At 45.1% G+C, this 18027-nt stretch overlaps 1 protein-coding gene across 2 annotated transcripts in view; it reads left to right on the top strand.

Annotated features, from left to right (window-relative positions):
• Nucleotides 1-18027, top strand: part of LOC132826371 (leucine zipper putative tumor suppressor 3) — a 194626-nt gene that overhangs the window by 163414 nt on the left and 13185 nt on the right. For both annotated transcript variants that reach the window (XM_060842373.1, XM_060842290.1), the window contains exon 2: nt 3762-4250. In XM_060842373.1, the coding sequence (XP_060698356.1) occupies nt 3801-4250 (450 nt within the window). In that variant the 5' untranslated portion in view covers nt 3762-3800. The remainder of the gene's footprint in view (nt 1-3761; nt 4251-18027) is intronic.

Here is an 18027-nt window from a genome sequence, read left to right as displayed (position 1 = left end):
TAATCTCCACACTGACAGTTGCCCAGGGCTGGAATCGAACGTGGTCCCTGGTGCTGTGAGGCAGCAGTGCTAATCACTGAGCCACCATGCCAATCACTGAGCCACCATGCCAACAATCTGATCCCACCACACAACACAGCTCCCTTGACGATTGGATAGTAAGCCTCTGGATAACATGAATCTATTGCCATACATTGGAAGACTTCTCTCGATGAGGGGAACACAATGAATGGAAGCTGATGGTTCACAGACCAGTAATCAGCTCTCCCATGTGCGTCAGTAACATGGACAATGCATAGCAGATATCTCCAATCCCTTACGATGCCTGTGCAGAATTCTCCAAATCCAGTGTTAGAATAGGTGCTCCATTATCAGTGCCCTCCATTATCAGGCCAACGTGCCCAGTTTCAAGGCACAGCTTCGGGGGCAAGAAACTGCCCCTGGGCAGGCTACGTCATTCACATACCTGACACCAGATTCTGAGCATTGTCATGGAACACGGTCACCAGGAGGGCAGAGGTAGCACTTTACAGGACCTCCTCAAAGCTTCCCTGAGAAAATACAGCATTAGGAACGACTTGTGGGATCTCTTGTGCAAGACCACCCAAACTGGGAAGAGCATCCACGCTGGTGAATTTTGAACTTCTCTGACAAGCCCAGATGGAGGCCAAGCACAGACACTGCAAAAACCTGAGCATCCCACCCACCCACTTCAACAACAAGCACCAACTGCCCAGCTTTGGCAGGGTGTGCTGTGCCAGTATTGAACCATTCACCTCCTCAGCACCCACAACTCCACATTGGAGGAAAGTCATCCTCAATCAATAAGGATTACCTCCCAGGAAGATGACCGTCTATTTCTGACACCACATCTAGAGTACTTTGTACTGTTTTCATCTCCTTCTTTAAGGAAATAGTAGCAACTCCAAGAATGTTCACTTGCCTGGGACTTTGGTGATGTTTCCCTTGGGAGGAAAGGTTGGATAGGCTGGGCCTGTATCTGTTGGAGTTTAGAAGAATGTGACACAATTTTACTCAAACATGCAAGAACCTGAAGGGACTTGACAGGGTAGACACAGAAAGGATGTTTCCACTTGTGAGAGAAACTATGGCTAGGGATTTAAAAATAAGTGGCCTCCCATTTATGACAGATATTAGGTTCATTTTACTTTTCTGCAGTTAGTCAGCATTCGGAACTTCCTCCCCAAGGAACAGTGCAGGCAGACCCATTGAATATCTTTAGGGCATTGATTACTTGAAAAGCAAGGGAGTTGAAGGGTATTGAAAGTAGGGAGGGAAGTGAAGATCAAGTCATAAACAACTTCCTCATCACCTTGTTAAACAGTGGAGTAGCATTGAGGATCTAATGGCCTTATATTGCTCCCAATTTGTTTGTTGATATAAAAGTTAAACTTTTGCCTCTCCCCTGTCTGATGTTGTGCATTCCATTTCCATTTAGGGCAGGAGTAGGCCATTCAGCCCCTTGTGCCTGTTCTATCACTTTAGACACCTTTTACACCTCACCTTTAATTGGGAGGAGATGACAGTGTGACAGTAGTGTCACCGGGTGTGTAATCCAGCAATGATTCTCACATCATTCTGGTTTTACACTTGGTTGGAGAAGTTGCTTCTGAATTGCAGAGTGGAATTATTGGTGACTGCAGGAGAGGTTGAGTGGTTTGAGAGATTAAAAGAGTGAGATACGGCCTTGTTGTACAGGGTTTATTACAGGGCATGACAGAATGGAATTGGGAGGGTTTTTTCCCTTTGAGGGAGAATCTGGGACCAGAGGGTCACACGTGTAGACAGAGGTCAGGAGGAATATCTTCTCTCAGACGGTAGTGGATCTGTGGAATTCTTTACCAAGAAGGGACATCATAGTTAGGTCATTATTTATTCAAGGCTGAGGCAGATGGATTTTAAATCAGTCAGGGAATCGAGGGTTTCGGGGAAAAGGCAGGAAAATGGAGTTGAGGATTGTTGGATCAGCCATGATCTCATTGAGTAGCAGAGCAGACTCGATGGGCTGAAAGGCCTATTTCTGATCCTGTATTTTGTGGTCTGATGATTTAATGCTCTGGGGAGAGCAGTTCATGTCTCACAAAAGTAACTCTTAGAAGTTAAATTCAATGAATAAAATCTGGAATTGAGAGCTCAGTGATGGTATTCATGCCAACAATTATTTTAAAAACTCCATCTGATTCACCAGTGCCCTTTAAAGGAAGGCAGGCTACCATTCTTACCCAGACTGACATACACGTGACTCCAGACCCACAGCAATGTGGTGGACTCTGAAATCCCCTCTGAAATGGCCTTAGCAAATCACCCAATACAATCTGGAAAAGGGATGAGAAAATGATAGGTGACTAGGTTACACTATTCACTGTGGAGTGCTGGTGTTGGAGTTATACAGTGGGTTTGTAGGGGAGTCACTGCAAGTAGGTTTCCGTGCTCATTCGCAAAACTTCAGGATCTTTGCTGACCGTAAAACAAAGGTCTCCACTGTTCAACTCTCCAGCTGCGGCCCCCCCCCCCCCACTATCCCATTCTGATCATCACAAAGTGGATGTAGTATTGGCACCAGCCACCATTTCGCTGGTGATGTTACAGGATGGAGGAAGAGCTGGCTGGCAATACCCCTGCCCTCCCCGTGTGTTTGAAAATTTCCTCTCATACTTTTACCCACTGAGTCCAGTCATGACAAACCAGGAAACTGCCTCAGAGCTAAAGGCATTCCAGCTTTTGTTAATCAGAATAGAATCATAGAATCCCCACAGTGTGGAAGCATACCATTTGGCCTATCGGGTCCACACTGATCCTGCAAAGAGCATTCCTCCCAGACCAACCCATCTCTGTAACCCTGCATATTCCATGGCCAATCCACCTAGCCTGCACAGCCCAGGACACTGTGGGCGATTTAGCATGGCCAATCCACCTAACCCTCACAGCCCAGGACACAATGGGCAATTTAGCATGGCCAATCCACCCTAACCTACACATCTTTAGACTGTGGAGGGAAACTGGAGCAACCAGAGGAAACCCATGCAGACACAGGGAGAACATGCAAACTCCACACAGTTGCCCACTGCCATTATACTCGCTCAGAAGTCTCATGACACCAGGTTATATTCCAACAAGTTTCACCTGATGAAGGAGCAGCGCTCTGAGAGCTTGTGATTTCAAAAAAAACCTGGTGTTGTCTGACCTTTGACCTTGTCCACCCAGTCCAACACCGGCATCATCACATCATAACATTCACTGTCATTAAGAGAGAAAAAAATCATTTTAGGCGTCTGTAGCTGTGACCTAAATTGTTTGTTTAAAACTGTTTTAAATCATTCACCAACAGTTCAGCTTTCCTGTTCCTATCCCAGGGTAAGGGCCAGCAGAGCCAGTACAGGTATGATGGGCCAAGTGGCCTCCTGCACTGTAATGAGGACAGACCTGTTTGAAGAGGCAGTTTGGTTGATGCAGCGCACAGTATTTGTGCCATTCAAGGCCTGGAGACGTGCATTGTGCCGTGACTGCAATTGGAGGTCACAACACAGCGAATGTTAGACCACATGCTGTACAGGAGTGAATCACTGTCAGGGAGAATCAGACTAGGGCTGTCCACCCAGTGAGGAGAGGAGTTAGGGGCGTGTGTCCGATCTGACCTGAGGTTTGCAGTCACCGTACCCCTTCCGTTCCCCAAGACTTTGTTGAACTGTCGACCGTTCTGTGTGGCTGTGGGCACTTACTGGTTTCTCTTCACCTTTCAGTGTCACTGACCGATGTCACTCCACTGCTGCTGAGGCAACATGGCAAAGCTGCAAATGCTTTCGGCGACCAGTGAGGCCGATTACCACGGCTACGAGGTGTACCCTGCGTTCTCCCCCCGATCCGCTGACCCAGGCTACACCCAGGCCGTGATGGGAAGTGTTGGCAGTGGCGTGGCAAACGAGCAGGAGTTTGCGATGAAATGCGTGAACGGCAATAATCGAGCAGGGCACAGCCAGATCGCTGGGCGGCAGCACGAGGGACTGAGGAACGGCTACACTTCCCGGGAATTCTCCAAACGCTTCTCGGCTGACGACCAGGGCTACAAGCCCGAGAAGGTGTCTAATTCCTTGTACATTAACGGGGAGCATCGCATAGGCGACCGGACGAAAACAGACGTGACCAATAACAACGAGAGGAACCTGCCCCCCCAGTACAAGGAGCCGAGCAATCCACCAAAAATACTGCCCGTATCCGGCAAACTGGAACAGGTAACAACGCAGGGTGGGACCTGACTAACACGAGCAAGACCAGCCTAATGCAACGCTCCTGACAAAAAGAGGCTAGACTCCATCGGAACAGACTCTCTCCCACACCCTCCACTACCCTCCCGCCCCCTCTCAAAATGAGCCATCAGTCCACTTGAGGACTTCTTTGTTTAGCACACTTTTCCAAACCCGAAGCGGGAATGCCGTGGCTGCACTCACTCAAAATTCCCTTTAATGTTGTTTAATTATTTCTTGTTGAGGGCAACCGTGTAATGATTTTGAATCCCTAACGATTTCTGAAGACATTGTATCAACCACAGAGTGTGAACTTGGAGTCACAGCTCGATCAGATATCTCTAAACCGATGGGTTCCTGCAGCATTCCATTGACTTTCATGATTATTTTAATGCATTTAGCCTGTTCTTGTCAGTCTTATTGAACTCGATTTCATAATCGGGATTCTAAATGCATATAACTTTCAGGTCTTTACCCAATACTACGATCACTGTATTGCTAAAGATCAACAGCAGTTTGCACTTACCCAGTGTTTTTGAACCTGTCGTAGCTCATCGATGCCAGAATTTAACACGGAACCGGTTGATACCCGGACTGAGTAGGTTGTTTTATTGGGAAAGGTTGGACAATCTGGGCTTGTTATCGCTGGAGTTTAAGAAAACTGAGGGGTGATTGAATAACATGTATAAGATCCTAAACAGTCTTCACAAGATGGATTTAAAAACAATGTTTCCTCTCATGGGTAACTCCTAAATTAGGGGACAGTATTGTAAATTTAAAAAAAATAACATTGAGGACATAGACGAGGAGAATTTATTTTCTCTCTGTCTCCGAAGGCAGTTGTGGCAAGGCAGTGTCAATGTGAAGGTGGGACCTTGTCTCCACAAGGACTGTGCAGTGGTCTCTCTCTCACTCACAGATACCAATCTGCTGGCTACAGATGTAAGGATGAGGTCAAGTACATTTTTCCCTCTTGTTGGTTTCCTCACGACTTGCTGCAGATCTGGTCTAACAGCCGTGTCCTTGAGGACGTGGACATAGCAGTTCAAGAAAGCAGCTCAATATGACTTTCTCAAAGACAGTTAGAGATCGGCAAGAAAGGTTGGCCCAGCCAGAGAAGGTCACATCCCACGAATGAATTTAACAAAGAAAGCGCTCAACTGATTGGTCAGTCATGGTTCTGCTGAGCCACATTTGGTGATGGATATTGAAGTCCCCTGCCCAGTGTACATTCTGCACTTTAATAGCCTCAGTGTTTCCTCCTAGTGGTGCTCATCATACTGACATCAGCCAGGATAGGGGTGCAGAAGGTATATGGCAATCAACAGGAAATTTCCTGACTCATGTTTGGCCTGATGCCATAAGACTTCAATATTGAGGACTCGCAGGGCAACTCTGTCCTGACTGAATACTGCTGTGCTGTCACCTCTACTGTCTGTCCTGCTGGTGGGACAGAGCATATCCAGGAGTGTTGATAGTGGTGTCTGGGACATTGCCTGAAATGGGAATTTAAAATTTCTGTTCAACGCAGGAAAGAGCTGTTGTTTTGTTTGTGGGATCCTCCTATTATTATGTGCTTGAGGTCAAATATTTATTCAGTAATTTATCTTCGATAGCATATTTTGTCAAGTGTGCAAAGCTTCAAGTGTGAAAAGTCTGTTTTCGTGCTGTTAAGCCACACATTGAGAGGCAGGTGTAAAGCAAAAAAAAAATGAGAACAAGTGGTAAGAATCCTTCAGTAGTCACGTGGCAAGGAGTGGGACCTGAGCTAAGTCACTAAATATGAGATGAACCTGAACCCATCATTCACCTTTTCTTGGATCAGGAGCCATTTTCACTTTGGCTAATTCCTGAATGCCAACGTTAAATTAATATTGGAATGTGGACAACTGAACGACAACTTGCATTTGTATAGCATCTCCAACATGCCAAGGGTTTCTCACAGGTGTGGAATGAGACAAAATTTGACAAACAGCCAAAGAGAAATATCGAGTGAATCCTTAAAAGAGTATAAAGGAAGTAGGAGTATACTTAAGAGGGAAATCAGGCGGCAAAACGGGGACATGAGATAGCTTTGGCAAATAGAATTAAGGAGAATCCAAAGGGTTTTTACAAATATATTAAGGACAAAAGGGTAACTATGAAGAGAATAGGGCCCCTCAAAGATCAGCAAGGCGGCATTTGTGTGGAGCCACAGAAAATGGAGATACTAAATGAATATTTTGCATCAGTATTTACGGTGGAAAAGGATATGGAAGATATCTAATGTAGGGAAATAGATGGTGACATGTTGCAAAATGTCCAGATTACAGAGGAGGAAGTGCTGGATGTCTTGAAACGGTTAAAAGTGGATAAATCCCCAGGTCCTGATCAGGTGTGCCCGAAAACTCTGTGGGAAGCTAGAGAAGTGATTGCTGGGCCTCTTGCTGAGATATTTGTATCATCGATAGTCACAGGTCAGGTGCCAGAAGACTGGAGGTTGGCAAACGTGGTGTCACTGTTTAAGAAGGGCGGTAAAGACAAGCCAGGGAACTATAGACCAGTGAGCCTGACGTCAGTGGTAGGCAAGTTGTTGGAGGGAATCCTGAGGGACAGGATGTACATGTATTTGGAAAGTCAAGGACTGATTAGGGATAGTCAACATGGCTTTGTGCGTGGGAAATCATGTCTCACAAACTTGATTGAGTTTTTTGAAGAAGTAACAAAGACGATTGATGAGGGCAGAGCAGTAGACATGATCTATATAGACTTCAGTAAGGCGTTCGACAAGGTTCCCCATGGGATACTGATTAGCAAGGTTAGATCTCATGGAATACAGGGAGAACTAGCCATTTGATTACAGAACTGGCTCAAAGGTAGAAGGCAGAGGGTGGTGGTGGAGGGTTGTTTTTCAGACTGAAGGCCTGTGACCAGTGGAGTGCCACAAGGATCTGTGCTGCGCCCTCTACTTTTTGTCATTTACATAAATGATTTGGATGCGAGCATAAGAGGTACAGTTAGTAAGTTTGCAGATGACACCAAAATTGGAGGTGTAGTAGACAGCGAAGAAGGTTACCTCAGATTACAACAGGATCTGGACCAGATGGGCCAATGGGCTGAGAAGTGGCAGATGGAGTTTAATTCAGATAAATGCGAGGTACTGCATTTTGGGAAAGCAAATCTTAGCAGGACTTATACACTTAATGGTAAGGTCATAGGGAGTGTTGCTGAACAAAGAGACCTTGGAGTGCAGGTTCATAGCTCCTTGAAAGTGGAATCGCAGGTAGATAGGATAGTGAAGAAGGCATTTGGTATGCTTTCCTTTATTGGTCAGAGTATTGAGTACAGGAGTTGGGAAGTCATGTTACGGCTGTACAGGACATTGGATAGGCCACCAATGGAATATTGCGTGCAATTCTGGTCTCCTTCCTATCGGAAAGATGTTGTGAAACTTGATAGGGTTCAGAAAAGATTTACAAGGATATTGTCAGGGTTGGAGGATCTGAGCTACAGGGAGAGGCTGAACAGGCTGGAGCTGTTTTCACTGGAACACCGGAGGCTGAGGGGTGACCTTATAGAGGTTTACAAAACTATAAGGGGCATGGTTAGAATAAATAGACAAAGTCTTTTCCCTGGGATCAGGGAGTCCAGAACTAGAGGACATAGGTTTAGGGTGAGAGGGGAAAGAAATAAAAGAGACCTAAGGGGCAATTTTTTTCACTCAGAGGGTGGTATATGTATGGAATGAGCTGCCAGAGGAAGTGGTGGAGGCTGGTACAATTGCAACATTTAAGAGACATTTGGATGGGTATATGAATAGAAAGGGTTTGGAAGGATATGGGCCGGGTGCTGGCAGGTGGGACTAGATTGAGTTGGGATATCTGGTCAGCATAGATAGGTTGAACCGAAGGGTCTGTTTCCATGCTGTACATCTCTATGACTCTATGACTCTAAGTGTCCAAAAGCAAGGTCTAAGGTAGGTCTACCGAATGGAACAGAGAGACACTGAGGAGTTTAGGAAGGACCTCCCAGGGCTATGGGACTATAGGCTGAAGATCCCCTTGGCATTAGTTGAGTAAAGATTGCCAGGGGCACAAGACCAGAATGGGAGGCATTTGGAGCTCTCATAGGGTTTTAAGGCTGGAGGAAATTCAAGGTAAGGAAGAATTTGAACATGAAGGTGCAAATTTTAGTGTTGAGATGTACAGTGACTGGGAGGAGAAAGTGAGTCTGCAGATGCTGGAGTATCAGAGCTGAAAATGTGTTGCTGGAAAAGCGCAGCAGGTCAGGCAGCATCCATTCCTGTTCCTTGGATGCTACAATGACTGGGAGCCAGTATAGGTCAATGTGTATCCAAAAATACAAAATAGTTATCTAATCCTATTCTGGATTAGTTTATTTCTTTGGGTAAATGTTTCTATGCTCCCAATAGTTTGTGTGTCACTGATGTGTTTGTTGTCTGCTCTTATATCCCAAGTAAACTAAATATCCTCCTCACTCCTTTCTCCAAAATGTATTCACCAACCCAGCATCAGGTGTTCCATTTGGAAGTTTGTAGCATATGTTCCTGTTTTAGTCAAAGCTGAAGCTCATCATCTTAATTCCTGCTGGATGCTGGTCAACATATCATGTCCTCTAGCTGTCTGCCTAAGGTTAAAAATCACGCAACACCAGGTTATAGTCCAACAGCTTTAATTGGAAGCACTAGTTTTTGGAGTGCTCCGAAACCTGTTGGACTATAACCTGGTGTTTTGTGATTTTTTTTAACTTTGTACACCCCAGTCCAACACCGTCATCTCCAAATCATGTCTGCCTAAGGTTCAAGGTCCTCCGCCTCCGCCGCATCTGCTCCCAGGAGGACCAGTTCCACCACAGAACACACCAGATCGCCTCCTTCTTTAGAGACCACAATTTCCCTTCCCACGTGGTTAAAGATGCCCTCCAACGCATCTTGTCCATATCCCGCATCTCCGCCCTCAGACCCCACCCCTGCACCGTAACAAGGACAGAACACCCCTGGTGCTCACTTTCCACCCTACTAACCTTCGCATAAACCAAATCATCCGCCGACATTTCTGCCATCTCCAAACAGACCCCACCACGAGAAATATATTTCCCTCCCCACCCCTTTCCGCCACCTCCAAAAAGACCGTTCCCTCCGTGGCTACCTAGTCAGGTCCACGCCTCCCTAAAACACCCCCTCCCATCCTGGCGCCTTCCCCTGCCACCGCAGGAATTGCAAAACCTGCGCCCACACCTCCTCCCTCACCCCCATCCAAGGCCCTAAAGGAGCCTTCCACATCCATCAAAGTTTTACCTGCACATCCACCAATATCATTTATTGTATCCATTGCTCCCGATGCGGTCTCCTCTACATTGGGGAGACTGGGCACCTCCTAGCAGAGCGCTTTAGGAACATCTCTGCGACACCGCCCGGTGGCCCAACATTTCAACTCCCCCTCCCACTCTGCCAAGGACGTGGAGGTCCTAGGCCTCCTTCACGCTGCTCCCTCACCACCAGACGCCTGGAGGAAGAACGCCTCATCTCCTGCCTCGGAACACTTCAACCCCAGGGCATCAATGTGGACTTCAACAGTTTCCTCATTTCCCCTTCCCCCACCTCACCCTAGTTCCAAACTTCCAGCTCAGCACTGTCCCCATGACTTATCCTACCTGCCTATCTCCTTTTCCACCTATCCACTCCACCCTCCTCCCTAACCTATCACCTTCATCCCCTCCCCCACTCACCCATTGTACTCTATGCTACTTTATCCCCACCCCCACCCTCCTCTAGCTTATCTCTCCACACTTCAGGCTCTCTACCTTTATTCCTGATGAAGGGCTTTTGCCCGAAATGTCGATTTTACTGCTCCACGGATGCTGCCTGAACTGCTGTGCTCTTCCAGCACCACTAATCTAGAATCCATGCCTAAGGTTCAAGTTAAGTCATGTGTGGGAGTCTTGCTTCTTAAAAGTCGGATTATGACCACTGCTGCTATGAATAGAGACTGGATTTCATAACTCAGAGTTCTAAATGCTGAATGATTGCAGAGGAACAGTGTTAGTATTTCGGCGGTCTACAGTCCTTTTATGTTTTCCTTTGAAACCCTGAGTGTTTGGAGGGGAAATGAGCTCTGTCAATGCTGTAACAAAGGGTCCCTTTATAGCTTCATAGCACTTAAAAACAAGTCCACGTTGAAAGCAAATTGTGTTCATTCAGATCAAAGATTGAACTGAGGTGTGATTTCCTGTAATCTCACCTGAATCAAAATACGATCCTTTGCTTGACCCTCACTTCCTCTAATGTGACATTATTTCCAAGCACTAGTCTAAGTTGGAAGGTACCGACTGCATTTAGACACCAGAAGTTTTCATTTGAGATTTTATTGAATTCCAATTTCACTTACCATGGTGGTATTTGAGAATGTTAGCTTGGGAATCCAGATTGCTAGTTCAGTGATTTTGCCAGAATGCTGATACCTCTCCTTTTGCTGCTTCTAAGTTGCTTGCCAGGCTCTCTGAGAGGGGAGCTGGAGTCATTTACACATACACAGACCAGGCTGGGTAAGGGTGGCACTATTCCTTTCTGAATGGACGTTAGTGGAGCACTTGAGTTTTTAACAACAATTCCATTAATTTCTGTGGAAGGGAAGAATGAAGTCCTTTAATGGGATGTGGATGAAGTAGAATTGGAAACCAGTTAAAGGTTCATCATTACTGTCATATTCCGCTGTTGCACTTCACATACAGAGTTTGGCCACAGATCAGCCATGATCTCATTGAGTGGTGATCCAAGCACGAGGGGCTGAATGGCCTACTTCTGTTTGTGTTCAAGGTTAAAAGAGTAATCTCCTGCCCCTGCTACAAGCAAACCATGGGAAAAATCATTGCTGCATTAAAAATTGTATTTTTCTTCCTATTTTTTTTCAAACAGAAAAGCCATTTTATTGGTTAGGTTAATATTGGAGATGGGATAAAAAGGTTGTTTGACCTGCTGGGAGGTCATATGATTCAAGGACCTGGAAAACATATAAGGAAAGTTGGGAGTGATAATGAATCATCGGTTTTTCCAGCTACCCTGTAAGAATGCTGAACAAACTCGTCCAAAAGCTACACAAAGGGCTGTGTTAATTTAGCTGTTTTATTAATAGACAATGAAAGTACGCAGCCCACATTATGTATGGAATGCAGCAATTGCAATACATCTCACCGGACAGGTTTGACAGCATGTATAGCATAGTCTGGAAGTGGTTATTAATTGCTGATATGCCAGTGCATGCAAATTTGCCAATTGTTCAATGTTTGTGGATTGATTTACAATTTGACGTGGCGGTTGGTCTAACCACTGGAACCGGAGGCTCGTTCCTATGGTAAACATAATGATAGTAATGCCTCTGACTCTCCAGAAACAATGCAGTGGGTTGCAGAAAATGAAGAGTAGCTCCTGTAAGGAATCAATGGTGCCATCACTGGAAATAGTTTGTAAAAGCAGAGACAGGAACTAAGACCACAGGTGTCAAATGTCCTTCAGTCTACCCTGTATAGGGAACAGACTCACTTGTAGGGTGCAACTAAGGAGATCAGATAAAATAATTCCATGTACAAACTGGCAACTCTCTGCCTCACTTTCCTCCTTTTATAAACCTTCTTTCTCCAAGCTTCCTGTCATCTGGCATTGCGGAATACTGTCAGACTTTCCTGTGTCTACGGCTTTTGCTGTGCAAAAGGTGCTATCTAAATGAGATGCTTTTTTGTTGTCATTTGCACACTGGGGCAATTGCATCTGAATAAGTCTTTATTTGCTCTGTCAAGCGGGTGCGACGTCACTGGGTGTGAGGGTGAGCCAGTGATAGGAAAAGCAGGAATAGATTAGCAAAGCAGAGGTGACGGGGTGGGGGGGGGGGGGTTTATAAACGAACCTCTTTGTGTGGTAAATGATGGATGAACAGCAGTACTGGTGGGAATTTTTATACCCCACCCGAACCTTGCTCACATTTGTCGTCAATGAACAGTCTCATTGTGCAAGGTGTAAGACAGACATTCCACACAAACCTGTGGGTTTCCCACCCAGCATGTGTGCTGGAAGTTAATCCCATATGTTTCTGGCAGTCTGCAAGCTGCCTACTGTGTGGAGGGAAGTAACTGCAGAGCTGATAAATTCAGCAGTGAAGCCTAACAATAAGTCCATCACTGTTTGAAATGAAGCAGATCTTTGGAAGAATTCCAGGTTTGTGTTAAACGAAACGACATTAATTCTTGAAAACCAATATACAGTTTAGTTAATTAATCAGGTGCCACTGTAATTAACTAACTAGTTTGGATAAGTGATGTTCAGGCATAGACATCCAATTTTAATTGTAGCCAATGCATCACCCTCAGTGCTTTTCCATAAGGGAATAATGAGGGAATTCCTATCAACAGAGCATTTACATTAAATCTGGTCACCAGAGATCTTCAGAAACTGGCATTCTGATCTATCATGCTAATGGATTATTTGGCAGAGAAGAAATATTTGCATTGTCAAAGCACCAAATGTGATCACATTCCAATGACCCTCTGGTCACTGAAGTACTTGTGTAGTGTCAAAGTGATGAAGGGCTTTTGCCCGAAACATTGATGTTCCTGCCCCTCGGATGCTGCCTGACCTGCTGTGCTTTTCCAGCACCACTCTAATCTAGACTCCGGTTTCCAGCATCTACAGTCCTTGGTTTTAACTACTTGTGTAGTGTAGCCACCGTTGTGATGTCAGCACATGGGAGCCAATTTGTCCACAATAAGCTCCTGCAGAGGGCAGTGTAATTTTTAATTTACTCATGGGATATGGGCATCACTGGCTGGACCAGCATGTTATCACCACCCACCTTGAGAAGGTGGTGGTGAGCTGCCTTCTTGAACCGCTGCAGTCCACCTGCTGTGAGTTGACCTGCAATGCCATTAGGGAGGGAATATCAGGATTTGACCCAGTGACAGTGAAGGAACGGCATTATATTTCCAAGTCAGAATGGTGAGGATCTTGAAGGTTCCATGTTATATGCTGCCCTTGTCCTTCTAGGTGGGGATGGTCATGTGTTTGGAAGGTGCTGTCTGAGGATCTCCGGTGAATTTCTGCAGTGCATCTTGTAGATAGTGTACACACTGCTGCTACTGAGCATCATGGGTGGAGGGAGTGGTTGCATGTGGATGTGATGCCAATGAAATGGAATGCTTTGTCCTGGATGGTGTCATGTTTCTTAAGCATTGTTGGAGCTACACTCATCTGGGCAAGTGGGGAATATTCCATCACACTCCTGACTTGAGCATAGCAAGTTCCTGCAGAGCGCAATGTACTAATGATCCAATAATCTGTTCTAGTGATATCTAATTGAGAACGAGAATGTGACTAAGACACTAGGGAGAACTCCCCCATTCTTCTTAACAGTAGCATGGGATCCTTTACATTTTTATGAGCCTCAATCAAGGAACTATTATTCATATGTTCTACATTCCTATCCCTACTCCCCTTTGAGAACATAGTGGTGAGCTGTCTCCTTAAACCTTGCAGTTTGTATTGATTGGAAACATTCAGAGGGTTGGCCAAGGAAGGAATCAAATCTAATGATGGTGAAAGCGTATGCATTCATCTTTCCCACGGTGACTTATTAGGACATTTCAGGGGGCAGTTCAGAGTCTACCATATTCATACAGACTTGAAAACACATGGAGACCAAGCCAAGCCAGGGCAGGAGAGAAGGTAATCTTCCCTGAGGGATCATAGTGAACCAAAATGACAACAATTGGTGCTTCATTAATGTCTTATGGCACTCCATGGAGTGGTTAGAAATCAAGATTAGACATCAAGCTCCAGAAGATGAAAGCCGAAGAGAGGTAGGTTTTAAGCTGCATTCTAAAGGGTAAAAGAGAAGGAAAGGAGAGATTTAAGGGGGGAATTTCAGACCTTGAGTACTCAGAAAGTAAGATGCAGACACAAACGGTGGTGAAATTAAAATCAGGGAAGTTCAAGCTGCCAGAATTTGAGGAGTGCAGATAACTTGAAAGATTGTGTGTGACTGGTGGAGGTTACAGACAAAGGGAGCAGAGAGTGCATGGAGGAACCTGAAAACGAAAGATGAGGTTTTTAAAATGAAGGCTTTACTTGGTTGGGAGCCAGTGTAGCTCACTGGGCAGGACTGCTTGGGAGTTAATGTAAGTAAGGGCATGGGCAATAGAGGTTTGGGTTGTCTCCGTGTTTAGAATGGGAGACCAGGCAGGAGAGGGTTGGATTGGTCAAGTCTAGGGATAACAAACAGATGAATGAGAGTTTCAGCAGCAGACCAAGGGAGGAAACTGATGTGGCAGAGGAAGAAATAGTCGGGGGCAGTGTTGGTGTGAGAAATGGAGGGTCTAGCTATAAATCATTGGGAAAGCCAGAGTGCAGTAGTAGGAAGAGAAACCACTGCTGGTTTAGATTAATAGCTTAAGATTGGAGCCAGTGATCCCTCACCCTCATCGTGCCATATGGCAGTTCCTATAATTTCCTCATGTGGTTGTGGGAACACAGTTAGCAGCCACTCTGAAGGATGGCAAACCTATTGGATTACGCTTTAAACTGCTGATATTCCCTTCCAAGTGGTCCAATGAAGAGCTGCCAGTGCTGATGGCTCACCCATAAAGCGGTCAATTGCTCCCAGACTTGTCCAGAGCCATAGCAAGCGAGGAATAGATAGGAAGACAATTTTTTGACAGAAAATACAGGTGCACAAAGGTTAGATCCTTCGATATGGAGGGTTGGTATTAAATTTCATTGCAAGCTGTTCATGAAATTCTAAAGCTAATTGATTCTGCAAACTGAATTTGATGGCTGAAATTGAAATTGATTTGAGAATTCCGAGTGCCATGTTAAGTGCCTGTTCAGTCTCAGTCAAAGCAAGAAGCTCATCGACAATTGTAAATGTGATCATCAGGACTGTTTTTTGAATCATCAGATATTATCTATCAAATGGATGGAAGTAGCACCATCTCCTGGGAGATTTTGTAACATATTTAGCTGGGACTGGAACTACTAATGGAGGGCATTAATTTCTGAAACAGCAATAAAAACAGACTGGGTCAGAGAGTCATATCTACAAAACAGGACTTCACTCCTTAATCACAAAAACTCAGTGTTAGCCTGGATTAAGTTCTCGAATCTTGAGTAGCAGCCTCTGAGTCAGAGGGCTATAGGCAGGCAAGTGAGTGCTGAGGTGCCATCCTTCAAACATGTTGTTAAACCAGTCAATGCCTCCACCTCACAGGGTCCTAAAACATCCTGCGTGGTTAATCTTTATCCCTCAATCAACATCACAAAAATAAACAGGTCATATGGTCACTGTTATATTGCTGTTTCTGGGACCTTGTTTTGTGCTGATTGACTGCTGTGCTTCCAACATTTCAACATGTTCCACCTTGACTGTTAAATAAATGCTGACTTGAGGTTGTGACCGGCCCTATATAAATGTAAGTTGTGTCTTTTTTATGTCTGCAATCAGTGCCATTCACATCCCCGAGGAGTGACCTAGTACAAAGTACCTCAATTACATTAAACAAGGAATACAATCAGCAACTAAACAAACAGTCATCACAGAACTAAAACTTGTTACTGCCCCCAGCTCACTTCAGCTTTTTGGAGACCCTCTTGCTCTGTATGAAATCCACAGTCACCTGCTTTTACCTGAAAAGAGCTTGCTAACTGGCATAGCCACCATGTCTTCGGCCGAGAGGTGGCTGTAGTTATTTTGGCATTGAGGAGTCCTGGACTGTCAGCACCAGCCCAGCATATTTGTGATGGCGAGCCATACAGCATGGAAACAGACCTTTTGGTCTAACTTGACCAAACATATATCTTATCTGAACTGGTCCCATTTGTCTGCATTTGGCCCATATCCCTCTAAACTTTTATATCTGTGTACCTGTCCAAACATCTTTTAAATCTTGTAACTGTACCAGCCTCCACCATTTCATCTGGCAGCTCATGCTATATACGAGTAAAAAATGAGGTCTGCAGATGCTGGAGATCACAGCTGAAAATGTGTTGCTGGTTAAAGCACAGCAGGTCAGGCAGCATTCCTGATGAAGGGCTTATGCCCGAAACGTCGAATTTCCTATTCCTTGGATGCTGCCTGACCTGCTGTGCTTTAACCAGCAACACATTTCCATGCTATATACGAGCCAATCTCTGTGCGAATAAGTTGCCCCTTAGGTCCCTTTTAAATCTTTCTCCTCTCACCTTAAAGTTAAGCCTTCTAATTTTGAACTCCTCTACCCTAGGAAAGGACCTTTGCTATTTACCTTATATATGCCCCTCATGATTTTATAAACCTCAATATGGTCACCCCTCAAACTCTCATGCCCCAGTCAAAAAAGTCCCAGCCTCTCCTAATAACTCAAACCCTTCAGACTCTGTAATATTCTTCTAAATGGTTTCTGAACCCTCTCCAGTTTAGTAAAGCCCATCCTATGGCAGGGCAGCCAGAACTGTCCACTGTACTCCAAAAGTGGCCTCACCGATGTCCTGTACAACTTCTGCATGATGTCCCAACTCCTGTACTCAGTGGTCTGAGCAATGAAGCCAAACATGCTAAATACCTTCTTTGTGGCAGCTGTAATGCACAGGAGACTTCTTTATGTGTGAAATGCACATGAAGGATGTGAGTAAAACAGCTATTTCAGATGAAGCTTTGATGTAAAGGGCAGGTTCATTCATTCGATCTTGCACTACCCGAAGTGACCGTTCAGCCCATCATCCCCGTGTCAACTCATTGAAAACTAGCCCTTTGTTCTTTCCCCACAGCCCTGCAAATCCTCCTGTTTCAAACTTTTGAAAGTTTTTGTTGAAACCTGTGTAGTCACTCTTTCAGGTAGTACATTCAAGATCATAACTTACTATGATTTTAAAAAAACTCATCTCCTGACTGGGTTTTTTGCAAAGAGTTTTTAATCTTTATTTTTAAACATTTGCTCTCAAGCTGTGGTCATTGTTGTCAAGGCCAGTATTTTGTTGTCAGTCCCTCATTGTCTAATGGTCAATTGCTGCCTTCAGTTGCTCTAGTCCACAGGGTGGTAGCTACCACTGCAGTGCCCTGGGGTGGGTGGGGGGGGGGGGGGGGGGGGGGGGGGAGGAGTTCTGGCATTTTGACCCAATGACAGTGAAGGAGCAGAGATATATTTCCTAGTCAGGATGCTGAGTGACTTAGAGGGGAACTTGCAGGTGCTGGTGTTCCCATGTATCTTGGCCTTCTAGATGGAAGTGATCATGGGTTTGGAAGATGCAGTTGGAGAAGATTTAGTGAAATTCTGCATCTTGTAGATGGGGCTCACTACTGCCACTGTGCTGCAGTTACAGCTTAAATCATAAGATTCCTCACCCACTATAGGGATAATCCTTGTCCTTCCCATCCCATGGGATGGTTTGAGCTTTTGATTGGGAGTCAGTTATTTGTTGATGTGTCTGAACCGTTCCTTAGAAATCTTTCCATTCATGGTTTGAAAAGTATGGTGGGGTAAGTAGGACATTTTCCTTGTAAAGCCTGGGCTTCAGTTAAAGTGTGAAGTAGAGCAGAATCCCAAACGGAGTCCAACCTGAAACTGGGGTAAAGTGGAATCTCTGTCTTCTGATCCTTCCTGACTCAGGGCATACGTTCACTCTGCATATCTACTCCAGAGGTTTAGAGTAATGTAAAGGCAGTCCTCCTGTATAATGATGCTAGAAGTGTCTGGTTAACATGATAGTGCAGTGAGGAGCCTGTCGCTCTGATATTTCTCTCCGTTGGGG

The sequence above is a fragment of the Hemiscyllium ocellatum genome, chromosome 1 (genome assembly GCF_020745735.1).
Source record: "Hemiscyllium ocellatum isolate sHemOce1 chromosome 1, sHemOce1.pat.X.cur, whole genome shotgun sequence".
NCBI lineage: Eukaryota > Metazoa > Chordata > Chondrichthyes > Orectolobiformes > Hemiscylliidae > Hemiscyllium > Hemiscyllium ocellatum.
The sequence above is the reverse complement of the archived record's forward strand: the minus strand, read 5'-3'. Positions and strand labels throughout refer to the sequence as shown.